Source organism: Myxocyprinus asiaticus, chromosome 4 (genome assembly GCF_019703515.2).
Source record: "Myxocyprinus asiaticus isolate MX2 ecotype Aquarium Trade chromosome 4, UBuf_Myxa_2, whole genome shotgun sequence".
In the NCBI taxonomy this organism is placed as follows: Eukaryota; Metazoa; Chordata; class Actinopteri; order Cypriniformes; family Catostomidae; genus Myxocyprinus; species Myxocyprinus asiaticus.
In genome coordinates this window covers 42,455,469-42,483,080 of record NC_059347.1, presented here as the reverse complement: position 1 = coordinate 42,483,080, position 27,612 = coordinate 42,455,469, and the positions used below count along the sequence as shown (strand labels likewise).

The following is a 27,612-nucleotide window of genomic DNA, read 5'->3' as shown; positions in this document are numbered from 1 at the left end:
TTATTTTATTTATTTTCAAAAGGGAGACTTATTTTACACTTACTTCAATAAAAAATTCAATTATAATAAAGCATTTGTTCAACCAAAAAAAAAAAAAAACTCCTTTAAGGGTCATTGTAACTGATAATAATAATTGTGTAATACCGTATACCGTGATACCGTGAAACCGTGATATTTTCAGAGATGGTTATCGTACCGTGAAAATCTCATTTCGTTGCAACCCTATGCGTGACTGTGCCAATGTTTTTGCAATAAAAATGTATCTGGGTCATTACACGTCTCAGGGTAGTTCTGAAGTGAAATTTCCACTGTGTGGCGCTTAAAGTGAGTGAAATGTTCTCCTAAACAGATTAGGTTTTTAAGGTTAATGTTCTATCAAGGTTTAAATCAACAAAACTTACCTCCCTACCCTAAACCTTAAACCTAAACCTAATAGTGTCATAAAAAGCAAGTGTGAGATGAAAAACAAATTTTTTGAAGCAGCCATGTCATTTTGTGGTGCTAAGACACTTTGGGCTCACGTGTAGACTTGCGTGCTCTTCAGGACATATACCCCGGTCCTTTGTATTGCATATGCTAGTGGTTCTCAACCTTTTTGACTCCAAGGACCCCCATTGTCGGAAAAAAATATTTGAAGGCCCCCCATGTAGGCTATCAGATATTTATATTATAAGATATATCTATTATAATATATTTCAAGATTCCAGAAATGTCTAGAACTGTATGTTCTTCATAAAAATCAAGCTGTTGAAGGGAGTTATCAGGCGGGCGGCCATGAGACCAGGGAGACCAGAGCAGATCGGGTGGATGGCCGAGAGACCAAGGGGACCAGAGCAGATCAGGCGGACGGCCAGGAGACCAAGGAGACCAGGGCAGATCGGGTGGACGGCCGAGAGTCCAAGGAGACCAGTGCAGATCAGGCAGACAGCCATGAGACCAGGGAGACCAGAACAGATCGGGTGGACGGCCGAGAGACCAAGGAGACCAGAGCAGATCAGGCAGACGGCCAGGAGACCAAGGAGACAAGAGCAGATCAGGTGAATGGTCAGGAGACCCAGAAGACCAGAGCAGATCAGGCGGATGGCCAGGAGACTCAGAAGACCACCTCATGGTAGGGACTGGATCAGGAGGCCTGGTTGGTAGCCACAGGGCTGAAACAGGATCAGGAGGCCTGGGTGGTGACCACAGGGTCGAGATAAGGTCAGGAGGCCTGGGAGGCGGCCACAGACTAGAGACTGGAGCCATGGAAGGTGGAGCAGTAGTAGGCTTGGAGATGACCTCTGTGGTCGTGTACATGGGCAGAGACTTGGAAACGACCTCTGTGGTCGTGTACATGGGTAGAGATTTGGAAACAACCTCCGTGGTTATGTACATGGGCAGAGACTCGGAGACGACCTCTGTGGTTGTGAACATAGGCTGAGACTCGGAGACGACCTCTGTGGTCGTTAACATGGGCAGAGACTCGGAGACGACCTCTGTGGTCGTGAACATGGGCAGAGACTCGGAGATGACCTCTGTGGTCATGAACATGGGCAGAGACTTGGAAATGACCTCTGTGGTCATGAACATGAGCAGAGACTTGGAAACGAAAGCCTTTCCTCTCCTCCTCCTCCTCCGGAAGGCCGAAGTTAGCAACGCAGGCTCTGGAGCGGACGAGGCTGACAACGCTGGCTCTGGGGCGGACGAGGCTGGCAATGCAGGCTCTGGGGCGGACGAGGCTTGCAACGCAGGCTCTGGGATGGATGAGGCTGCAAAGCAGGCTCTGGGACGGACGAGGCTTCCAGCTCGTTGACCGTGACAGGCGTGGGCGTCAGCTCGTTGACCGTGGTAGGCAAAGGCACTGACAATTTGTGGGAAAGAGTCTTCGTGGCCCTACGCACCGATATCAGTGGCGGATAATTCAACTTGGAGACAAGGGCCATGAAGGCCTTCAAGCAATGAGACGCGGAAAGCTGGACTGTGGCATGGCGTGGAGCTGACTCCGATTTGACTGTGATATGGCGTGGAACAGACTCTGACGTGGTTGTGACATGGCATGGAGCAGGCTGAGGTGTGGCTGTGACATGGCATGGAGCAGGCTGAGGCATGGCTGTGACATGGCATGGAGCAGGCTGAGACATGGCTGTGACATGGCATGGAGCAGGCTGAGTTTTGACTGTGACATGGCATGGAGCAGGCTGAGGCGTTGCTGTGACATGGCATGGAGCAGGCTGAGGCGTTGCTGTGACATGGCATGGAGCAGGCTGAGGAGTGGCTGTGACATGGCATGGAGCAGACTCAGGCCTGGCTGTGATATGGAGCAGACTCAGGCGTGGCTGTGACATGGCATGGAGCAGACTCAGGTGTGGCTGTGACATGCCATGGAGCAGACTCAGGCGTGGCTGTGACATGGTATGGAGCAGACTCAGGCGTGGCTGTGACATGGCATGGAGCAGACTCAGGCGTGGCTGTAACATGGCATAGAGAGGATTCAGGCGTGGCTGACTCAGAAGTCGGGATCGGGATTGATTGAGGAGGATCCACTGAAGCGAATGTCTCTAATACCAGCGTGACATATTCCTCCCACGTGTAATCTCCGGTCACCGGCAACTACTTCCACTGGTGAGCAATGAGAACGATTTTATACATGGACTTCAGGGTTGAATCAGAAAAGTCACTGTATTTAGCAACAGATGGGAATATTCTGGGACAAGTTCGCGGGTCAGCTGAATGAAAGGAGCTGCTAGATCCATTTTGTGGTCAGTTGTTCTGTAACATATGGAAGGAAGTCATGAGAGCTGGATCTAAGTGCAGCAAAACAGTATTTAATAAAATAAACAAAGTACAGATTAATGGGGTAAACACAGGAACAAAAGAAACATCCACGATGGGAAAAACACAGGAACAGAGAAAACATCTACGACTGGAACTGGATACACAGGAGGTCAATACACATATAACAACTGACAAAGAACAAGCAAACAACAGGACATTTTATACACAAAGACTAATGAATTAATGAAACACAGGTGAGGACAATCAAGGACAGCTGGCAGTGATGAGGGCAGGAAATTAATACCGAACGGAGAATATATATATATCTCAATATACAGTATATATATATATATATATATATATATATATATATATATATATATATATATATATATAAATGAGTATATCTAAAACAGGACACCATCTGTAATTCTATCTCTCTTTGGGTGGTTCACAAAAAACAGATAACATACTTGCACACTATGAACTTACTGAATGAGCATACAGCAAGACATTTGGATCTTTCTTCTGGACATTTTAGCTTCATGGTGCAGTATGTTTTAAGAGGACATTAGTTGAAGTTATTTGTATCTTTTTGTTACAAAAATATACTTTTTGTGGGCTGGAAGTGTTTGATTATTAATTGTGTATTTGGTTGTAAGAAAACATGTTCTCTCACTACTTTTTTTATTGTAATGGAAAAAACTGCATAGGCTGTGTGACATTTTCCTTTTTACAATCTGTCATTTCTGGCCAGCAGAAAAATGCCTGTCAGGTTCACCACTTGTGCCTCTGACTCCTTCTCCTGTACAAGCAGTAGGAGGTTCTCTCTCTTTTTTTTTTCTTTTTTTTTTTGGAAAGAAAGACTAGTCTCTAGAGACGCTTACATCCACAGAAAGACAAGCCCTCACAAATCGATATCCCAGCTGCCCTATTTTTCTTTCCTAGCTGCAAAACCCCCCTCTTTTCCAGTTACCAAGGGCTGCGTTCCACTTCACTTTTAACATCCACCCGCTAACTCCCTTAAGTACCCCGTGGGGGAATCCCCGCCTTCATTTTGGAAGTCCGTTCCACTTCCTTTATTGAGCGAATGAAGTTTCTGTTGACAGACCCTCAACCCCTCGATTTTGACCGAGGGAGCGTGTCTACTCTGATGTATGCTTCAGGCAGCTCCATATCCCACAATGCAACTTGATAGTGATGTGACAGCAGATTGCGCTTCATAAACCCCACCCCCATACAACTCTAATGTATGATGGAAGTGAAGTTAGGTCAATTAAGCAGTTTAGATAAGTTTGAAAATATTGAGATTTAACAGCATAATACTTGTAGCTAGCTTAAACTGTTTATCACACAGTTATAGCCGATGTGTTCATTGTTATGTTAACATTTTCATTTGTGTTAATCTTGATTAATCCTTTCTAACAATTCATTCTAATGAAAAAAAAAAATAATAATTAAACATACAAGATTTATACATAAGCCTCTGAAATCAATCTCTGAAAACTTTGTTTTCACAGGTGCAAAAGTCACTTAATAATTCCATAAATTGACATCAGCCTTCAACATGCTCCAAATGATCAAGGGTTTAGGGTGTTCCAGTTAAACCCATTGCACATCTTCCGCAGTAGTGGACACTCACGCAACATAAGCAGCGACGTACATCTGAATCCATGAGACAGAGTGAAGTTTGCGAGGGAAGGGGATAAAAATTTTAAATGGAATGCAGCCAAGGAAGCAATTCACATATGTTTAGGAAATCTTTTTTTTTCTTTACATCACACCTCAAGTCTTTTTTCCAAACTGTTTTGAAACATTACACATGCTGCCTTAAGGCGAAGTGAGACCCTGTTCAGAAAATATTTAATTTAAACCCCATGTAGCTCAGATATGTGCACTGGTCGTAGAGTGATTCACAGCTTGTGTCAAAAATAAAGTGGTGGCTTCATTCATCATGAAAAAATCCATGTGTCAAATGCATTACATTTATGTGAAACATGGAAAATCTCTTTTTATGATCTATCAAACAATGTTATAGCTTGCATGTAAAACAATAGTTGGTTCTGGTCCTCTAATCTGAGTGGACATGTGCCATTCAAAGGGTGCTGATATTTAGTTTAACAGCACTGGGAAGCCTCACTGTTTTTATCACTCTAATTGTTTGTGTTTGCAGGGTTCCAAAAAATGCATGCTGCTGTTTGTTCAGATGCCAGTGTGTAGGATGGCTTTGTTGCCCTGTTGATGTTTTCCTACTGTTTTTCTTTTTTTTTTTTTTTTTTTTTTTTTGTGCAAACCTGGATTGGGAATGCTGTATTGCCTCACACAGAAGCTTAAATAACAAAAGCTGTTTATGAAGAGTTTACTTGGTTTTGCGCCATGTCACGGAAAACGCTGCTTTATTTTGATTTCTGTTGCTGACCACAGAGTTAGATTTTGATTTTGGAAACACATAGTTCTTCATTACCTGCAGCTATAACAACAGCTTTGTATTGGACATTGGAATGAAAACTGACCATTCCATTAAATAAATCTCTTGATTTACAGAAATGTCCAGCATCTTGTTCCTCACTCTCTTATGCTGTTAAAATGCTGAGTTTGCATTTCCCTTTCAACTCATTTAGTTTAACATCAAGATAAATTCTTTCCTTTCTCCTGAAAATGCTAAATATTACAAAATACATAATAGCCTGTAAGGTATGTAGTGAAAACTTTTATCATACTAGAACTCTTTCCCATGTGTATCCATGCTGGAATAAACCCACATAATTGCACTGCACTCATTTCCAGTGTGGTACAGTAAGATACCCTTTCAGTATGCCACATGTTCATTCACAACCACATTCTTATTCCTAGTTCAGACTCCCTGACATCAGCTTCCATTACTAACTTGAGTTTCTAATGAAAGACGCCCCCTTACTTTATGGTTTATGTGGTCAGGGAAAAGCAAAGGAAAGATTCCCCTACCCAAGTATACCAGTGGGAAAAACTTCGTGAAAGGTGACACTTTAGGAAAAGTGGTATTTTTCAGCATTACAGATTGCTTTGTAGGTGGAAATGCTTAGCACAGCAATTGTACAGTCTTTCAGAACTCAACCCACATGGTCTCATAGCACAGGAATGTAGATCTGCTGCTAAAGGTTTTCATATAGTCTTGAAGTCTATGCTAAATTGATTTAGCTTCATTCCTGTATAGACAGGACACTTAGGCCTAAATACAACCTTGAAGACTTTTGTGACCCAATATTAAGTTTGTGGATTTGTACAGAATGTATAGGCATTTCTAGTTACATAATAATCTAATGTAATATGTTGAACTACCTTTAACCATATTCAGTGTTGTATACTTAAAATGTTCACGCTGTGCTTTAGTTTTCCAGACCCTCTAGTAAATTGTGAACAAGTATTTCCACTACACACTTTGCATGATTGTCTGAGGTGTCTGGGATTATTTTATGTGTGCTTGAAAGCATTAACCTCTTCTTTGCCTTTTTAGTCCATCTACTATATGCATCAAAGGCCATTATATGCATTTTTACAGCTGTCACAGATGTGAATTGTAGTTGGCTTGAAGGTAAACACTGTTGGAAGCTTCTCAAAGGTTAAGCAGGTCAAAAAGTCCTCCTGATTGGATGCCTATAATGAAGTGAAAAATTGTAAAACTGTTGTAAAAAAAACTTTTACAGTGGCTATATATAAGGGTCCAGTAGAGAGTTTCGCAACTTGGGTATATGCTGACAAAGACCAAATGGAAACATTTAGCTATCCAGAGGGAAACGTATGGGACAATTTAGCCTTAATGGAGTAACCTTGCTGGCAGGGAGTTCCTTGTTAAAAATGTATATAAGGTTGAGGCTGTAGTGCAGCAGTTAGGGTATCTGACACATCTAGCCTTGGTACCCATGCAGGAGATGCTGGTTTGTGTTGGGCTTACGATTTGTCTTCATACCATTCTCCTCTTTCCCTCCTATTATTTCTTAATTTTCTGTAGTATAACTCTCTATAAGCAAGAGCCCAAAAATAATAATTCAAAAAACACATGTAATCTACCCCTTCTAGACCCCATGAATTGGCTTCATGAGCACAGTTTTCTTTCCTGTATTGACATACTTCTTATTGAAACAGGAAGTTTGGATGGGATATATCGAACCACCTCAGCCCATGTCACTCCCATTATGATTTGCTGGCGGTGGCAAGTGGTATTAAGAACTTCATTGACAGCATTTCATTGGACAAAAAACTGTGTAGAGCAGGCTTCGAGTCATCAACATACAGTATATGGTCTGTTATCCTGGAAGAGAAAGGATGTTATTTTGAAATGTGTTCATCTGCTGAAAGTTAATTTTTTCAACTTGTAGGAGTACACTATCATGTAGATGGCTCCGAAACTAAAAGACATGGACTAAAAGCCTCAACATTCCCATTTTGATTTCATGGGGTCTTTAATATTGCCAATGTCTGTAAAAGCCTTTTATTGAAAGGCTTGTCCACCTTGATGACACACAATTACTATATCTTCCAAGTACAAGAATCAATTTTTGTGTTTTTTTTATTTTTTGCCCCACAGAGTCTGAACATTCAGGTGGAGGATGTCCGAATACGTCCCATCCTGTCATCGTATCGTAAACGCATCCCAGTGACAGAGGGCTATGTGGAGGTGAAAGATGAAGGCCGTTGGAAGCAAATCTGTGATGATGAGTGGAGTCAGATGAACAGCAGGGTCATCTGTGGCATGTTCGGCTTTCCTGGAGAGAAGAGATACAATACCCGTGTGTACAAGTGAGTACTTGATTTCTCTTCAGTTGAAATGGCATTGTCATTTGTGCACATGTTCCTTTAGAATATAGGTTATATATATTTTCTGTGATTTTCATGGCTCTCTGCATAAAATCACATGTAATATTGGTGACCCCAGAAACATGTAAGATTACATCATTTTAAATAGTAAGGTACTTTAAAGTGTTTCTTGTGAAACCCAAGGTGATCTTGTTGCCTGTGGAATTCCATCCCAGGATTCCAACAAGTTCCACTGTTCTGCATTAGTTTATGAACTCTTTTTTTAAATTTTTATATATTAACATTTTATTGATTCAAAAAACAGGATTGAAGAAACAGAACATACACACACAGAATCAAATTATATCAAATTATATTTCCCTCCCCCTGAACATTCCCCCTCCCCCCTCACACTACAAACATCCAGTGGTCCAATGCAAAATGAAAGTATACACACATACAAATACAATATATATATATATATATATATATATATATATATATATATATATATATATATATATATATATATAAAACAGACAAGGGGAAACACTTAAGAATAGATAAAAAAAAAAAAAAATAAATCATACATTTAAAACATCTTTCTCCACTGCTCCTCCCCGAGAACCCTCCAAAAAGGCCAAATAGTTGCCCCATTTTTTATTAAACAAATCCATGCTACCTAACCTTCTATACGACGTTCCCTCAAATGCCGCCACCCTGCCCATCTCTGTGTGCCACTCTTGAAACGAGGGCACTCCAGCCTACTTCCATCCCCTAAGAATGATTTGTCTGCCAATCATAACACTGGCTAGGACCAAATTTTTTATGTATTTATCCCCTATATTAATGACTGCCCCATAGAATCGATGTAAAATCTTAAATTGCATAAGGCGCACCCTTGCACCTCTAGATGCAGACTTTAAGTTTTTTAGAATCTTAGTCCACATACCTCCAATACCAAGTTTAAATCTTTCTCCCATAATCTCTTGAGAGAAGTTGAAGCTCTGTCCCCCAGACTCTGAATTAGCAGGGACTAATACATTAATTCCTCATGACCTTTTCCAAAGGCAGTAATTACCACTCCCAGAGTGTCTGCCGCTTTAGAGGGGGGTATGCTACTCCCAGAAATAGTACAGAGCAGGTGGCGCAGTTGTAAATATATAATGAATTGAGAACTGGGAATCCCAAAATGTTGAATCATATTTTCAAAGGATTTCAACACTGCACTCTCATATAGGTCACCGAGCATAATAATCTCCCTCACAATCCACTCTGTCCAGCAGAAAGGGGACTTATTAATACATAATTTTGGGTTCAGCCATATGCTCGAAGCAACATTTAAATAAATGTCTAAATTAAACATTCTGGACACTTTTATCCATACCACATGCAAATGCGAGATAACGGGGTGTAACTTAATTTCTCTGGATAGTTTGATAGAAAGGCTTTGCATTGGCCAAATAGGGGCAAGAACTTCCTGTTCAATACAAAACCAGGGAGGGGCTCTCTCAGGTGGAAGTGACCAATGAGCCAAATGTCTGAGACTGAATGCATAATAATAAAATTAAATCTTGGGTAGGCTTAACCCACCTTTGTCAATCAGCCTATGTAACTTACTGAAGCATAATCTGGGACGTTTACCATTCCAAATGAATGACTTCGCTATGCTATCAAATTGTTTGAAATAAGAGAGGGGGACATCTAAAAGAAGAGACTGTAGCAGGTAATTAATTTTGGTAATTTTGGAATACAGTTCATTTTAATAACATTAACCTTCCCAGTCATAGATAAATGTAATGAAGCCCACCTGCCCACATCGCTCGAAAATCTTTTTATTAAAGGGTAAAAATTAACTCAGATTTGCTGGGAATAAAATATCCAAATACTTAATGCCATGTTTGGGTCACTGGAAGGCGCCCAACTGAAAAGCCGTAACTGGGCAGAACGCTGTCAGAGCCAAAGCTTCGAATTTAGACCAATTAACCGTGTATCCTGAGAATTTAGAAAAGGAAATAATAATTCTGTGGAAGCAAGGCACAGATCTAGTAGGGTCGGAGACGAATAATAAAATATCATCTGTGTAAAGCAAAAGCTTATGCACCACACCTCCCGCCATCACCTCTTGAAAATCATTCTCTTTTCTTATCACGGCTGCTAATGGTTCCAGGGCAAGACAGAACAATAATGGGGAAAGAGGGCAACCCTGCTGGGTGCCACTATCCAGAGTAAAATAATCTGAAATTAATAAATTTGTTTGTACCGCCACTACCGCGTGTCTATAAAGTAACTTAATCCATCCAATAAACATATTCCCGTACCCGTACATTTTCAAAATTTTAAAAGGATAATCCCATTCTACCATATCAAACATCTTTTCGGCGTCAAGTGAGGTGGCAGCGACTGGAGTCTGATCATTCGCCATTGACCACATGATATTGATGAAACGCATAATGTTATCAGAAGAGCTACAGCTCTGAATAAACCCCACCTGATCTATATGTATAAGAGATGTCATAACTTTACTTAATCGGTTAGCCAAAATTTTTGACAATATTTTAACATCTAGCTGGATCAGGGAAATTGGATGGTAACTCTTACTCTCGCTTGGATCTTTGTCCTTTCTAAGAATCAGACTGATCTGGGCTTGTGTCATGGTTTGCAGAAGCTTTCCATTTTTTTAATGATTCTGTATAAACTTCTAGCAAAAGCAGAGCCAGTTCTGTAGCATAAGATCTAAAACACTCAGCAGCAAAGCTGTCTGGACCCCGGAGCCTTGCCTGAGGCAAGGCCTAAATTATCTCACCAAGCTCCTCCAAGGTTATCTCAGAATCAAGATAATTTTTTTGCTCAGCCGACAGTTTAGCAAGTTTTAATGGTTCCACAAAGTTTCTAATATCCTCTTCTGTAGATGAAGATGTGGAACTATAAAGATCAAGATAGAATTCTTTAAAAGCATTATTAATATCAGTGGCTGAGGTCAATATTTCACCACTAGTAGATTTCACTGAGGGAATGGTAGAAAAAGACTCTCTCTGTTTTATATATCTTGCCAAAAGCTTCCCTGCTTTGTCCCCCAACTCAAAGTATGACTGTCTTGCACTGAATAGCTAAAACTCCACCTTCCATGGTATTATAGCACATGGTATAAATAGTATTATATCTGTATTTCAATCGGGTCAATTCTCTGAGACCATTAGATGACATTCGGCGCTTCAGCTCAGCCTAGGCACTTTTAATATTCCCTTCCAATTCCACGAGTTCTTGTGCTTTGGATTTTTTGGTGAAAGCAGCATACTGTATAATCCGGCCCCTAAGAACTGCCTTAAGTGCCTCCCTCCTTTTAGGGGCAGTGGTGGCTTAGCAGTTATGGCTCTGGGTCACTGACCAGAAGGTCAGGGGTTCAAGCCCCAGCACTGCCAAGATGCCACTGTTGGGCCCTTGAGCAAGACCCTTGACCCTATCTGCTCCAGGGGCGCCGCATGGCTGACCCTGCACTCTGACCCCAGCTTAGCTGGGATATGTGAAAACAAATAAATTTCACTGTATATATGCAAAAATATATGTATAATGTGTGACCAAAATAAAGGCTTCTATTCAAGCCATGCCCACAGAGGATACTGAGGACCAGTTGGTCTCCATATAGACATTGATTTCAGCCTTTAGCATTTGTTGGAATTCAGGATTTTGCAAGAGGGATACATTAAAGTGCCAACTATACGACTTCCTTTTCTTCATATGTGGCAACACCTCTAAACACACCAGGGTGTGATCTGAGACTAAAATGTTTCCAATTGAGCTATCAACGACAGATGAAATGAGGGACTTAGATATAAAAAAATCTATTCTAGAGTAAATCTTATGGACTGATGAAAAAAATTAATAGTCCCTACCAGATGGGTTCATAAGTCTCCAAATATCTGTAAGACCAAGATTTTTACACATCTTGTGAAGCGTCAGTGTTGCACTAGGGGGCTTGCACACTTTTGCTTCACTATGATCAAGGACTGAGTCCATCAAAAGATTAAAGTCTCCTTCCAGTATTACATCATGAGGAGTGCCGGCGGCTTGCAACATCCCTTCAAGATCTATAAAAAAGCTCTGATCACGTTAGGTGCATAAATATTAGCCAAAATAAGACTTTGTCCCTGAATTTCAGCTAAAACAATGACTCTTCCTAATTTATCTTTACTCTGTTTGAGACATTTGAATTGTAGATATTTACTTATCAGTGTAATGACTCCCCTGCTCTTACTCGAGCCAGAACTATAAAAAAAATGCCCACCCCATGTCTTTCTACATTTTTTAGCTTCCTGCGGAGAAAGGTGCATTTCTTAAAGAAACACTATATCATATATCTTACGCTTAAGAAGAGAAATAACCTTCCTTCTTTTTATGGGGTGCCCCAACCCATTCACATTCCATGTGGAGAGAGACAATCCACTCATATTAACATTTGCAAATATCCACTCATATTAACATTGACAAACATAAATCGTGTGTCAAAGACAAGATTATAAAGACCACATTCCAACATTAGTGCAACAATCAAACCCCGAACATCCCCTAGAACAAAAAAGACAGAAAAAAAGAAAACGTGCGCATTAACCCTGCACACGACAGTGCCAAGTGGTGTCCATCCCTCCAAACTCAAACAGTCCATGCATACCTACGAGAGCCCCCACGACAACCTTGCCGTCAGATTGCTCAAGTCCAGTGTTTCTATACACATTTTGTGAGACAGAATTATACAGCAAAAGATAATCTATAAAACGAACTCCAGCCAATAGGCAGAATACACACAAAGAGCATGTAGTTTCATCCATAAAACTGACCTGAAAGTGTGTTATTCTACAAAATAAACTCCAGCCACTAGGTGGAACCAGCACAAAAAGAATGTGCAGATTCTTCAAACAGTCAAATGAATGTTCAGTGAGCCGGTCCACTCGGCTGCAACATGAGTACAAGCTAATGACTTACTCACTCCATTGACTTTATGAAGGACATCGCTTGCTGTGGGCATGTGAATGTTTTACAGCCATCCTAAGCATCTATTCTCAATTTGGCCAGGAATATCAGTGCAAAAGTGACCTTCCATTGATGTAAAAGTTTCTTGCATTCCTTGAATCGATCACGTTTCTCTCTTGATGAGTTCGCAAAGTCTGGGAACAAGAAAAAGCCTTCCTTTACTCCTCGCCTCGCATAACACAAAATCTTTATCGGATGATCTCAGAAATTTGGCCAGAATTAATCGGGGCCTGTCTCCTTCCGCAGATCGGCGGACCCTTGCTTGATTTCCAGTTTATGGCCTGCTATTTCAAGCAGACTTGGAAAGATCCCATCCAGGAATTCCACCATATCCTGTCCCTCCACTACCTCTGGAACTCCCACAATACGGACGTTATTCCGCCGGCTACGGTATTCCATGTCCTCCAACTTCTCCCAGACATGTTCCAAATCCACCTTGGTCACTAGCGGATTAGCAGATAATTCCCTTTCCGATGACTCCAGATAATCGATCTGTTTCTTGACATCCCCCACTCTTGTGACCACATCAGTGAACTTCGCCTCCATGGCAGTGATCTATCGACGTATCACAGCAAGATCCTCCAAGTCAGCAATGATCTTCGTCAGCATTGCCGACATGTTCAGCATCTCTCGCTGCATTTCCCGCATCTCTCCAACCAAACCAACTCCCAGGCCTGTGGCCTGCTCAGGGGTGTCAGCTTGAGCACATAAGTGTCTTTTAATGTCTCCAGAGCCAGAGGATTTTGAATTCTTTGACATATTGTCCTCCTAGAACAGTTATGGAACAGAGTGTATCGAATCTCACCAGTTTATTTCATAAAAGGTATTAAAACTAGCAAAGTGCGCAGAGCTCGCCGTTCACATGTCCAATCCTCGCATGGCGTCACGTGACTCTCCCTAGTTTATGAATACTTAACAGGTTTCTATGGTCTATTATTTATCAGTTTTCAGGGCTTCCAATTGATGTATATACACTATATTGCCAAAAGTATTCGCTCATCTGCCTTTAGACGCATATGAACTTAAGTGACATCTCATTCTTAATCCATAGGGTTTAATATGACGTCGGCCCACCCTTTGCAGCTATAACAGCTTCAACTCTTCTGGGAAGGCTTTCCACAAGGTTTAGGAGTGTGTTTATGGGAATTTTTGACCATTCTTCCAGAAGCGCATTTGTGAGGTCAGACACTGATGTTGGACGAGAAGGTCTGGCTCGCAGTCTTCGCTCTAATTCATCCCAAAGGTGCTCTATCGGGTTGAGGTCAGGACTCTGTACTGGCCAGTCAAGTTCTTCCACACCAAACTCGCTCATCCATGTCTTTATGGATCTTGCTTTGTGCACTGGTGCGCATTCATGTTGGAACAGGAAGGGGCCATCCCCAAACTGTTCCCACAAAGTTGGGAGCATGGAATTGTCCAAAATCTCTTGGTATGCTGAAGCATTCAGAGTTCCTTTCACTGGAACTAAGGGGCCAAGCCCAGCTCCTGAAAAACAACCCCACACCATAATCCCCCCTCCACCAAACTTCACAGTTGGCACAATGCAGTCAGACAAGTACCGTTCTCCTGGCAACCGCCAAACCCAGACTCATCCATCAGATTGCCAGATGGAGAAGCGTGATTCGTCACTCCAGAGAACGCGTCTCCACTGCTCTAGAGTCCAGTGGCGGCGTGCTTTACACCACTGCATCCGATGCTTTGCATTGCACTTGGTGATGTATGGCTTGGATGCAGCTGCTCGGCCATGGAAACCCATTCCATGAAGCTCTCTACGCACTGTTCTTGAGCTAATCTGAAGGCCACATGAACTTTGGAGGTCTGTAGCGATTGACTCTGCAGAAAGTTGGCGACCTCTGCGCACTATGCGCCTCAGCATCCGCTGACCCCGCTCTGTCATTTTACGAGTTGCTGTCATTCCCAATCGCTTCCACTTTGTTATAATACCACTGACAGTTGACTGTGGAATATTTAGTAGCAAGGAAATTTCACGACTGGACTTGTTGCACATGTGGTATCCTATCACAGTACCAAGCTGGAATTCACTGAGCTCCTGAGAGCGGCCCATTCTTTCACAAATGTTTGTAGAAGCAGTCTGCATGCCTAGGTGCTTCATTTTATACACCTGTGGCCATGGAAGTGATTGGAACACCTGAATTCAATTATTTGGATGGGTGAGTGAATACTTTTGGCAATATAGTGTACACTATATTGCCAAAAGTATTCGCTCATCTGCCTTTAGACGCATATGAACTTAAGTGACATCCCATTCTTAATCCATAGGGTTTAATATGACGTCGGCCCACCCTTTGCAGCTATAACAGCTTCAACTCTTCTGGGAAGGCTTTCCACAAGGTTTAGGAGTGTGTTTATGGGAATTTTTGACCATTCTTCCAGAAGCGCATTTGTGAGGTCAGACACTGATGTTGGACGAGAAGGCCTGGCTCGCAGTCTTCGCTCTAATTCATCCCAAAGGTGCTCTATCGGGTTGAGGTCAGGACTCTGTGCAGGCCAGTCAAGTTCTTCCACACCAAACTCGCTCATCCATGTCTTTATGGACCTTGCTTTGTGCACTGGTGCGCAGTCATGTTGGAACAGGAAGGGGCCATCCCCAAACTGTTCCCACAAAGTTGGGAGCATGGAATAGTCCAAAATCTCTTGGTATGCTGAAGCATTCAGAGTTCCTTTCACTGGAACTAAGGGGCCAAGCCCAGCTCCTGAAAAACAACCCCACACCATAATCCCCCTCCACCAAACTTCACAGTTGGCACAATGCAGTCAGACAAGTACCGTTCTCCTGGCAACCGCCAAACCCAGACTCGTCCATCAGATTGCCAGATGGAGAAGCGTGATTCGTCACTCCAGAGAACGCGTCTCCACTGCTCTAGAGTCCAGTGGCATCGTGCTTTACACCATTGCATCTGACGCTTTGCATTGCACTTGGTGATGTATGGCTTGGATGCAGCTGCTCGGCCATGGAAACCCATTCCATGAAGCTCTCTACGCACTGTTCTTGAGCTAATCTGAAGGCCACATGAACTTTGGAGGTCTGTAGCGATTGACTCTGCAGAAAGTTGGCGACCTCTGCGCACTATGCGCCTCAGCATCCGCTGACCCCGCTCTGTCATTTTACGTGGCCTACCACTTCGTGGCTGAGTTGCTGTCACTCCCAATCGCTTCCACTTTGTTATAATACCACTGACAGTTGACTGTGGAATATTTAGTAGTGAGGAAATTTCACGACTGGACTTGTTGCACAGGTGGCATCCTATCACAGTACCACACTGGAATTCACTGAGCTCCTGAGAGCGGCCCATTCTTTCACAAATGTTTGTAGAAGCAGTCTGCATGCCTAGGTGCTTCATTTTATACACCTGTGGCCATGGAAGTGATTGGAAAACCTGAATTCATTTATTTGGATGGGTGAGCGAATACTTTTGGCAATATAGTGTATCTTACATGAGCTATTTTCATAAATCTATAAAAACCTTAATGGATCAAATGAACTTGCTTCATCTATCTTGCTTTAAATTCAGCCATACGATGTGTTGACACACTAAGAGTAAACATACTGACACATCACCAGCCATAGCAGTCATTTTTTGGAGGACAGAGATAAATCTTAATCCATTAGCTTGGAAATAACAAAGATACACATGCTGCTTTTCCATCAGCAATGGTCAGAGAAACCACTGGCTACCCCTCAAACAAGTCTGGGCAAATGAACCTTACTTGGATCATGTCATGAAGAAAGTCTCTGGTGAGTTATTTGTGACTCTACTTTCAGATCAATCTCTGCAGTATGTCAGTCACAAAAAAAGAAGAGAAAAAATCAGTACAGGGCAACACTACATGAAGCTAGGTAGTACTTTAAAAGATAGTGCTCATGTAACTGACTTCTGTTTTCAACTAGGCTGGTACATTCCATACTGTGTTTGTAATGTATAACTCTGAGGAGCTTCATAAATCTTCATGAGCCCTTTCATAAGCACTAAAATGTCTAGTTAGTAATTCATCTGTTATAGGAGAAATCACTCAGTCACAATGGAAATTAAAGTTTTATACAGTCTTGGTGGTGTGTTCTCAGTTTCCAGGGCTTTCCACACTCTTCGGCAAAGCTATGTGCTTCCCAGCACATGTTAAGCCTTGTGAAATGTGCAGGCACTGTCTGTTTTCTTAAATCAGCGCTTGATGTTGGGGGGAGGGGGGACACGTAGTCAAAGGCTGTAGTTTTTTTCATCTTGCAGCCAAAATGGGCTTCTATTCAACTACCTCTGTCTGCCCTGTGGCTTTAAACCATGCTTTCATAAGAAAACTTGGACTGCCCTTTCAGAGTATCTTGCATAAATGGGTTCTATAAATAATACAGGTCTATCCCTAGCTGGAAGAAGAAACCAGTGTTCTCTGATAAAGCATCAATCTGACTCTGGACCTAACAGCTCTCCCTACAGCTGTTCCCTCAAACAATGAAAGTTATCAACCAAGAATCATTTTTACTGATATCTTTATTTTTATTTTTTAAGGTTTTGCAGCTTTACTTTGTTTTCCATCCATAGATTATATCAGTTATGTGGGATAAAACTTGTTATAGCATATTTGTTGCATAATCCAAAACCTATGTGTGTGTTTGCCCAGTAGTATTTGTAGTTGGGATAGTCTTTGACCCGCGAAACGGACTGAATGGTCCGCGATAAGCTGAAATGAGCCGCCACGTTATGCAGAACAGGCCACAAAACGGCGCCGCGATATGTCGAAGGGGGCAGCGATATGCAAAAAATGACAGCGAACCCCTACCCCCCCACCCCGGTCAACAACTTTTGGGCCAGTTGCTATGTAAAATCCCGTGCCGATTTCTATTCCCAGTCCACCCTGCAACAGGCAGGATGGTAACCACAATCCCGGCGCACACAGCGCAGACTGGTAACCAATACAGGATATATATATATATATATATATATATAGGAGAGAGAGAGAGAGAGAGAGAGAGAGAGATGATCAGCGTTACCATGGAAACAGTCAAGGGTTCCATGGCAACACTGATTACGCGAGTCAGCCACACCTGAACCCAACAGAGAGAACATAATGACAGGAGAACAAACCAGTGGACTCACTGAGACCGTGACAATTTCAACCTCAAACTCTGGGAGTTGCCATATTTTATTTTTCTGTGAACATCTAATTTTTTGACAGTTTAATCATCATAGCATTTAATGCTTTATAGAATGAGCACAATCTGTCCTTCAGTGATATTTAACATTACTTCAACATACAGTATATGCATCAATACTTCATCTTTTTGCATTTCAGTGTTAAAGCATAGCAAATCTTCTAGTCAGCTGAATGGAACTATGAAACATCTACGAGGGAGGCATGTTATAAATCTTCCACTTGCAAATAGGTCCTAGACAGGGTACTGTGTATGCAATAACAGCAATTAGTATGGTTATTCAACTCAACCCATAAAGTAACCCCCCTTTCCTGTTCTACAATGTTTCTCAGGATGTTTGCCCGCAGGAGAAAGCCAACATTCTGGGATTTCTCCATAAATTGCACCGGAAATGAAGCTCATTTGTCTAGCTGTAAGCTGGGCCACACTCTCACCATCAAAGCTAATAGCACGTGTGGGCAAGGCAGTCCTGTGGTAGTCAGCTGCGTACCAGGCAGAGCTTTCGCCCCGACTCCCATGGCAGGCTACAGGAAGGCCTTCAGACAGGAGGTAAGGACCTGGACCAGATGATGCATTTGTTCCAAAAAATACAAGAAGCCACATATGCACATGAGATTTTGCTTTGCGCTGAACTCCTGACTCATACCTTTAAAAAAAAACTATCAATCACAAACAGAGCACAACACCTTTTATCACCATGGTGACCATAAATTTGGATTTAGACTACGTGGTTACTTTAAAGTGAAGCATATCTTAAGTAAAGGGATAGTTCACCCAGAAATGAACATTCTGTCATTTACTCACCCATACGATTTTCTTTCTTCCGTGGAACACAAAAGATGTTAGGCAGAAAGACAGCCTCAGTCACCCTTCACTATTCATTGTATGGAGAGATGAAAATGAAAGTCAATGGGTACTGAGGCTAACATTCTACCTACCGTCTGCTTTTGTGTTCCACTTATGTACAAAAAAAAAAAAAAAAAAAAAGAAAGAAATACAGGTTTGTGGTGAGGGTGAGTAAATTGTAACAGAATTTACATTTTTGGCTGAACTACACCATTAAAGAATCATGTGGCAATAGTGGCAGTCAGAAATACTTTTTAGACTAGTATTTACAGTTACAGAGTTACAGTTATAGCTATAGTTACAGTAAAAGTTTTCTGCACCAAACCTTATGATTATTTGAATACTAATGTTAGAGAGTGAAGAAGAGGATATTTTTAAGTCTTTAAAGCTTTATGCTGGCAGAAATTTCACCCTAAAATGACATCACCCTTTCCAAATTATACATTCGAACAGTCTGTGTGGGAGCTTGCCTGTGACCTGTTACATACTGTTCAGTGAGGGCAATGGGTTCAGAGTGATCAGAATTATGCAAAGCAGCACTATTGAAGTGTCTTGAAGTGTAAATGAATTTTCCTCTCATAGTCAAGCAGAATATATCCATTCTTTTTATACTTAATGATAAAGATGTATTCGGTCATGGCTTAATAGCTGAGATTGAGCCAATTTAGACAGAGAAAATGGATTTACCAGCTTTTGTAATCCTCTGTAATGAGCAGTTTGGATCCATGATGTCTTGAGGTTTGTTTTGCTCATCTGCTGTAAACCCATGAGTATCCTAAATTACTGGGTTATGTCTAAAGTATTTCCTATATTGAGTTATATCCAGAGAAGATCAGCACTTCTACAAGAAGGAACCAAGAATACATTTTTCGCCCTCCCTCACCCTTTCTGTCATTCCCTTTTCAGCAACCAATGGTGCGTCTTAGAGGTGGCGCTGTGGTAGGAGAGGGACGAGTGGAGGTGTTGAAGAATGGAGAATGGGGCACGATCTGTGACGATAAATGGAACCTCCTATCAGCTACTGTGGTGTGTCGTGAGCTTGGTTTTGGGAGTGCCAAGGAGGCACTTTCTGGAGGTCAGCTTGGACAAGGTGCATACAGTTGAATTGACTGTTCTGTCCCCACTGGATAAGGAGGTTCTAGACTAAACAAACACCTCAACCTCACTGATTATACATTAGACTATATTAATATATATTAATATTTTATTTTTTTACATATTTACATCATTATGTATGTAGTATAACTAAACCATGTTTCATCCTAATGTGTGTGTGTGTGTGTGTGTGTGTGTGTGTCTGTGTGAAAACATGTTTTTTTTTTTAGGAATGGGCCCTGTACATATGAATGAGGTTCAGTGTTCTGGCTTTGAGAAGTCTGTCACGGAGTGCCAATTCAATATAGATAAAGACTCTGAAGGCTGCAGTCATGAGGAGGATGCAGGTGTTCGGTGCAATGTTCCTGCCATGGGCTTCCAACAGAGGGTAAGAACTCGCAGATCTCTTGCAATCTGTGGTGCCTTTAAATGACTGACTGCTAAAGTGCATGATACAGAATGGAATCTATAAATCCCAAACTTACTATTTTACTGTCATAGTACAACATGATCACTCTGGTTGTGCTGGTGGTAAACTGACTAATTAATAACTGCTTTTCATCTCCTTCAGCTTCGGTTGAGTGGAGGTCGTAACCCGTTTGAAGGCCGTGTTGAAGTGCTAATGGAGCGTAATGGCTCTCTGGTATGGGGCACTGTGTGCGGTGAGGGCTGGGGCACTATGGAAGCCATGGTCGTCTGCAGACAGCTGGGCCTGGGCTTTGCAAGTAACGCTTTTCAGGTATGTTTACTGCAGCTGTTATTCTCTCAATACCTCATCAGAAATGGACATCTGAGGGTCTGTTCCAAAACCTATAAGCTGCCTCGCTGCCTCCTTATATAGGCTTAACTGACATGGAACCTCGTAAATGACTGATGTGGAACACCTTACATAGGCAGCAACTCTATACAGCATAAAAATAATGCACCACATTCGAAGTGCACAGGAGATTTGACTCACAGTTGATTTAATTTAAGGCTGAAGTGTGTATTCTGTGCCACCAAATGGAATTGCAAACCCCCCCCACCCCCCCACCAAAAAACCCCCATTGTTTTCATATATCTTTTTCAAATACTTTCCCCATCTGCCATTGATCAAACAGATAGTTTTGCCCCAAACTTACGCAATTGGTTGAGCTAATGTTGCTGTGTCCGGCTGAACATGCCACTCCAAATAAACAGAGGAATTTTTTGCACCAAAAAGACAGTTTTCAAGAAAATGAACCTATGAATGGCTTACTTATAGTTGTCTCTGCTTAAGAAGCTGGGATTGGAGAAAGTATTTTAACAAATGTTACACTTTAATAACTTTGTAGTAAAGCTTTAGTTTTAATACATGTAAAACAAGAGGAATGGCTCTTACTCTTACTCTTAAGTAATGAGCATAAATATACATAGCACACATTTTAGGTAAAATCGTTTTCTATTATTTTTAATTATTATAATTGATACTTTTTAGTATTAAATGGATTATAATTACAATTATAATCAAAATTTATCTCGCTTCGTCCACCATCTTGAATTGATTTTTTCACCAAACTTATTTCAGTGCATTCTGGAATTGCTTTACAGGGAAGGATATATATACAATGCTGCCTTATAATTTGGCCAAAGTGAGGTATCTCATGAGGCAATATAGTTACAAGTTAAGCTCAATCGACAGCATTTGTGGTATAATTTTGATTACCACAAAAATTCATTTTGATTAATCCCTCCTTTTCTTTTAAATAAAAGCAAAAATCGAGGTTGCAGTAAGGCACTTACTATGGAAGTGACTGTGGCCAAAATGTAAACGTTAAAATACTGTTTCAAAAGTATAGCCACAAGACATAAACAAAATGTTGTCAACATAAATTAAGTGTGATAAAATTGCTTACAAACCTTTTCTGTGTAAAGTTATAGCGAGTTTTATAACTTCATTGCCATGACGATGTAATGTCAACAAACCCTAAAACCATTAGCTGTTCCTGCTGGTTGTTAATGAGAAATCACAGCATTCCATCCCTTAGACACCTTGTCTAGTCTAATGACATTGCATCTGTCATTTCACAGATGGGATTTTGTAAACAAAGCAGCTGAGTCTTCTTTCTGAAGAATGTCCTGTGATTCTGTGTGTCAAATATGTCCATAAAGAAGCTGTTTTTCAGTGTTTTTTGACATTTCCCCTACAGTGCAGTTTCTCTCTACTTACTTGTGCTGATTCAAAGACAGAATTCTTTCTTTTATAGCCTGGGACAAAATGTGTTGCTGCGATGAAACGTATGTAGCCTACTTATGGATGTGTACGTTTTGAAAAGAGTCCCAGTTCAATTACTCTTTGATGTTCAACAACTTTCACTCTGCTTTGATCCAAAAGTTTTGCACAGCTCGGTTTAGGACTACAGTGAAGTGTACAAGAATGATGTTACTGAAAGAATGACTGTAATTAGTAGGACAACCAGCTGTTTAAGACAAGTCGGTTTTCCACAGATTAACCAACTTAAATACATGCTTTATGACAGTTATAGATGTCTGTATTTACAGTTGCCAAGAGAACGGTTACTCCCTTCTGGTTTGACAGCATTAAAGATAAACTGTCACACCTGGGGGACATTTAAGTGAGTTAAAGACTTTCTGTTCCAAGAGGAAATTATGTCTCTTCATCAAATGGATCTTTTAATAGATGATAAGAAAGAATGGAATATTAGAGTGCCTGAGGGGTTGGAAAAATGAGAGGTCTGCTTTTGAAGCTGTTACGTTGCTGATGACAAATGTTTTATGACTGGACATGTTTAAACAATATGAGCTGTTTTTATGTTTCTTTGTGAATAACAGACGGAAATGTTCAACAACTGAATAAAGGATAGGATTCATTTACAATGTATGCAACTCAGGGTAGAATATGAAATTAAAGAACACTTTTTTTGGATTGGATGCAATTAAGTTCAACTATCCTTGCCATCTCAAGGCTATTAGGCCTATTTATTCAGTGGTCTGACTGTGCAATGACATTGATTTGCTGACCTAGGGTGGACTTTTCTCGACTAGAACAAAGTCCCAGAGGTTTTTACCGGGTGATTGGCAATAGCACTATCTTGTGGTTATTTTGTTTTTTTTACAATGAATGATTAGAATTTCCTTAAAAACTCTGTATTTTAATACTGTTCATAAGATTACTACACAGTCATATGCAATATAAGTACAGCAGACAGAACTGATTTGGAAAATTCCTCGTTTGTGTAGGAGACATGGTACTGGCCTGGTGCAGTGAATGCAGACGCAGTGGTTATGAGTGGGGTGAGGTGTTCAGGAACAGAGATGTCTCTCTCCCACTGTCTGCATCATGGAGAATATCTCAGCTGCCCTAAAGGTGGAGGACGCTTTGCAGCTGGAGTTTCCTGCTCTGAGAGTAAGATATTTCAAATCCATATATTCTTGTGTTCATACTTTCAGAATCTGTATATTGTACAGCATATAGGATTTCACAGGCCTTTGAGAGTGATTCTTTGAAATTAGATTTTGGAGAAACGCTGACCTCTACTGGACACTTATGCACAATGGCTGAAAATAAAAGAACACAAGCTTGATAGGTGTTTATTGTGAATTACTGTAAGTAGCATGAAGTCTAGAGTCTAGCTTGTAGTGTAATGTATATCCAATTGATGGCCTAGACTACTACTACAGTTTTTCTTGTTTCTTTTAAAATACGGTATTAAAAACCATGAAGAAACGCATGCAAACAGATCATTAAAGGTACTCTGAGAATGTTCAAAAGTTGTTTCAGAACTTTGTTCTAAACATGTTTTTTATTGTTCTCTCCAGCTGCTCCAGATCTGGTGCTGAACCCCCAGGTTGTGGAACAAACCACATACTTGGAGGACCGTCCTATGTTTATGTTACAGTGTGCCTATGAGGAGAACTGCCTGGGTTCCACCTCCAGCGCCACGCCAGCCAACTCCTATCGCCGCCTCCTCCGATTCTCCTCCCAGATCCACAACAACGGACAGTCCGACTTCAGACCCAAAGCCTCCAGAGACACCTGGGTTTGGCATGACTGCCACAGGTGAGGGGTCTAGAAAGAGGTCTCTGGTGGGGAAAATAGAAGTAGAGCTAAAATATGATCTATAAGAGCTATTTGAAGAAGTTTATGGTAGACTAATTTTTATTTTATTTTATTAAATCAAAGTATAGATTGATGTCATGAATGGACAATAATATAAATAAATATGTATAGCTAAGAGATATGGCTCTCTACATCTAGACTTTGTTTACATCAAAGGTTTATGTTCCTGTAATCATGGGAAGTACCTAATTTAGGTCTAAATTATTTTTATTTTTTAAATTGCGAGAATTAAGTAAAATGGCTATGCGACTGGTTCTTTTACTTGCAGGTTGAAAAAATGAAATAATTATCTATTATGAAATATTATTAATTTATTTTAAGATAGAAAGAAAGACAGACTTATTGTATGATATGTATTATATGTATCTAACATGTATTCCAAAATCTGCTATCATATATGTTATAATGCAGTGTGGTTTTTGTGTTTAAGGCATTCTGTTCTTTGAGCTTCAGTAGTACTGTAACAGAAAACATAATTTCTCATACATCAAACACTCACTTCCCTTCTCTTATATCACATACCCTTACCAAGGCTTCAGACTACACATGTAAGCTTATTCATGCTTCTACTCTAACCAAAGCAGCTTTGGTTGGAAAGTTCAAATGGTTATTTCTTTTTATCAGTGCTATTTTAATATGAAAGGGTTGGATAAAATATGTTTCTGATTTTACTGTTCCAGACATTATCATAGTATGGAAGTGTTCACTCACTATGACCTACTTAGTCAGAATGGCACTAAGGTGGCAGAGGGACACAAAGCAAGCTTCTGTCTGGAGGACTCAGAATGTGATGAAGGTATGGATGAATATGCATGAATGTTTTTAGCTTACAATGATTGTATTGGAAATATAATTTGACCTCAATCTAAATATGTATTATTATTGTAATTGTTCCAAATTTTCCAAAATGTATTTAAGTTTTATGTTTCTGTGCATAAGTAATAACTTTTTAGTGTTTTAATTGTGATGGTTTTTTTTTTGGTTTTTTTTTTTCAGGAATTGAGAAGAGATATGAGTGCGCAAACTTTGGTGAGCAGGGTATCACAGTGGGCTGCTGGGATACATACAGACATGATATTGACTGCCAGTGGGTGGACATTACAGATATTAAACCTGGAGACTACATTTTCCAGGTAATAATGAAATGTCCTTTAGTACCAAATAAATATATAGATATTTTTATTTTTTTTATGGATTAGTATTGAGCTGATTTAATTAAGCTTTACTGATTCAACTCTCTGAGAGTACAGTATGTGTGTTGACTGTATTCACTCTTTATGACAGATTGTAATTAACCCAAATTATGAGGTTGCTGAGTCGGATTACACCAATAACATTGTCAAATGCAGATGTCGATATGATGGTCACCGTATATGGATGTATAACTGCCATATAGGTAAGCACCTTAAAACACTGTAGAAAACCCATAAATAATTATGTGTCAACACTGACCAGTTACATTGACAACACTGACCCAGCCATATCATTTAGGGGAACTATTTCTTGTAATTTGATCGATAATGTAAATTAACATTTAAAATTAACAAGTCACTTATTTCGTTTTGGGAACTTAGTTCATTTAACTGAGTTGGTTCGTTTGGACAGTTCATGTATATGAACTCATTCACATAAATGATTCACTAATTTGCTTGAGCCCCTGCACAGCCTTAATTGGACTTGGCCAGAAACCACTTTCTTCTTTTTTTTTTTTTTTTTTTTTGTGAAGCGAAATAGTTAATTGTTGCCGTTTATTACTAAATGTTGACTCAGTCATATACTGTAAGTTTATATTTTGTAATTTAATGTTGTCACCCTCTAAAATGATGTATTTCATTAAGTAAATAATGATAAATGATATCATCTGATTGTTATATTTAAAAAATATTTCTTCTTTAAAAAGCTTTAAAAAGCTACTTTTTGTTAGTAACTTTAAGTAGGGCTTACTACTTTTTTTTAAAGTGTAGCTTAAAGGGATTGTTCACCCAAAAGTTAAAATTCTCTCATCATTTCCTCACCCTCGTGCCATCTTAGATGTGTATGACTTTCTTTTTTCTGCAGAACACATATGAAGACTTTTAGAAGAATATCTCAGCTCTGTAGGTCCATACAATGCAAGTGAATTGTGGTGCGAAATTTGAATCTCCAAAAAAATCTCAAAGTCAGCCTAAAAGTAATCCATACGACTCCAGTGGTTAAATCCATATCTTCTGAAGCGATATGATAGGTATGGGTGAGAAACAGATCAATCAGTAATTTTTAACTATAAATCTCTACTTTCACTTTCACATTATAATTTTTATTTTTTTGGGTGATTCGCATTCTTCAAATATATCACCACCGACTGGTCAAAGGTGGAGATATATAGTATTAAAAAAAGGACTTCATTATTTATCTGTTTCTCACCCACACCTTTCATATCGCTTCAGAGGAAATGAATAAAACCACTGGATGGATTACTTTAATGCTGGCTTTATGTGATGTTTGGAGATTCAAAGTTCTGGCCACCTTTCACTTGCATTGTATGGACCTACAGAGCTGAGATATTTTTCTAAAAAAATTAGTTTGTGTTCTGCAGAAGAAAGAAAGTCATACACATCTGGGATGGCATGAAGGTGACTAAATGATGAGAGAATTTTCATTTTTGGGTGAAACTGTAGTTTCGTTATTTTCAGTTATGAGTATAGCTTAGGGAAACTACAGATTTAAAGTACCTTCCCTAACACTGTTTGCATGAAATGTCATATTTGGAAAGACAATCCTCGGAGTGACCATGACTTTGTATATCTTTGTAGGTGGTTCCTTTAGTGCAGCGACAGAAGACAATTTCCCTGGGCTGCTCAACAACCAGGTCACCCACAGGTAAAACAGGGATGTGGAAAAAAATCCAGAAATCCTGCCCAACCAATGAGATTATCAAGAGGCCTGAACCACTACACCTCCCTAGAGGACCTTTCATCTCTCACCAGTAATTCAATGGCACTCCTTCAGTTGTGCTCAAAGCCACACTGTCCTCTACTGCATTATAGGATTGAACATCAGTTTTTCAACCAATAACTAAAATTTGAGGCAGCCCTGCTGAAAAGTCCAGCATTGCTGTTCACCAGCATATGTTGTGTTTTGGTTGCTGGTCCATAGCAGGGTTTACTGGTGTGCTGGTTTCCCCACCAGGCTTTGTAACTAGCTTCACCAGCTAAGGTTTGCTGGTGAACATTTTGGCAATGCCTCTCCACCAGCACAAGAGCTGCAAAAACCAACATAGTGAGGACCAACATGGAATGGTTTAAGCTGGTCTTTTCAGCAGGGTGGAAATAATGCTGAAGACAGCTCTTTGGCTCAGATTAACAGACTGAAAAGGTGTTTTTTCCGTGTCACCACTGAGCCGGTGATGATTCTGAAACTTCCTTCAAACCTCCTGTGTACTGCTGATGTCGAGGATGAAACTGTGGATATACTCTCAAGTGACCTCACATCAGAAATGAAAGGAATTCTGGTGCACTTTTTGAAGGGACTTGTGGTTTGGGTCATTTTTTCAGTGTTTTGATAAAGTGATAGGGCTTAATATTAAATAAAACTACAGAAAAATAAAGGCCTGAAGAGAACATTTTCTTCTTAGTGTCTTTATACTTTGGTATTCTGAAAACCATGTTGATGTTTTTTGCTCATAGATATCATTGGTTGTTATTTAAGTGCCTTTTTTGTGGTTAAAAAAAATCTAATACAGTGAAACATTAAAAATGTGATGAGCCCTGCAATATTTTGAATCAATGTCCATTTTAATCAAAATTGTTTGAAATTGTATGTTGCTACATTGCAAATTTTCAGTATTGCCAGTAACAGTCTTTGGTCAGAGTAG

At 40.3% G+C, this 27,612-nt stretch overlaps 1 protein-coding gene across 1 annotated transcript in view; it reads left to right on the top strand.

Annotated features, from left to right (window-relative positions):
• The window catches only part of LOC127439927 (lysyl oxidase homolog 2B-like), a 39,855-nt gene extending 12,495 nt beyond the window's left edge, over positions 1–27,360 (top strand). The window contains exons 4-14 of the mRNA XM_051696225.1: positions 7,319–7,530; positions 18,052–18,268; positions 19,472–19,655; positions 19,891–20,048; positions 20,232–20,399; positions 22,880–23,045; positions 23,459–23,699; positions 24,440–24,555; positions 24,756–24,892; positions 25,044–25,155; positions 26,552–27,360. Coding sequence (XP_051552185.1) covers positions 7,319–7,530; positions 18,052–18,268; positions 19,472–19,655; positions 19,891–20,048; positions 20,232–20,399; positions 22,880–23,045; positions 23,459–23,699; positions 24,440–24,555; positions 24,756–24,892; positions 25,044–25,155; positions 26,552–26,622 — 1,782 coding nt within the window. The 3' untranslated portion in view covers positions 26,623–27,360. The remainder of the gene's footprint in view (positions 1–7,318; positions 7,531–18,051; positions 18,269–19,471; positions 19,656–19,890; positions 20,049–20,231; positions 20,400–22,879; positions 23,046–23,458; positions 23,700–24,439; positions 24,556–24,755; positions 24,893–25,043; positions 25,156–26,551) is intronic.
• The last annotated feature ends 252 nt before the right edge of the window (positions 27,361–27,612 follow it).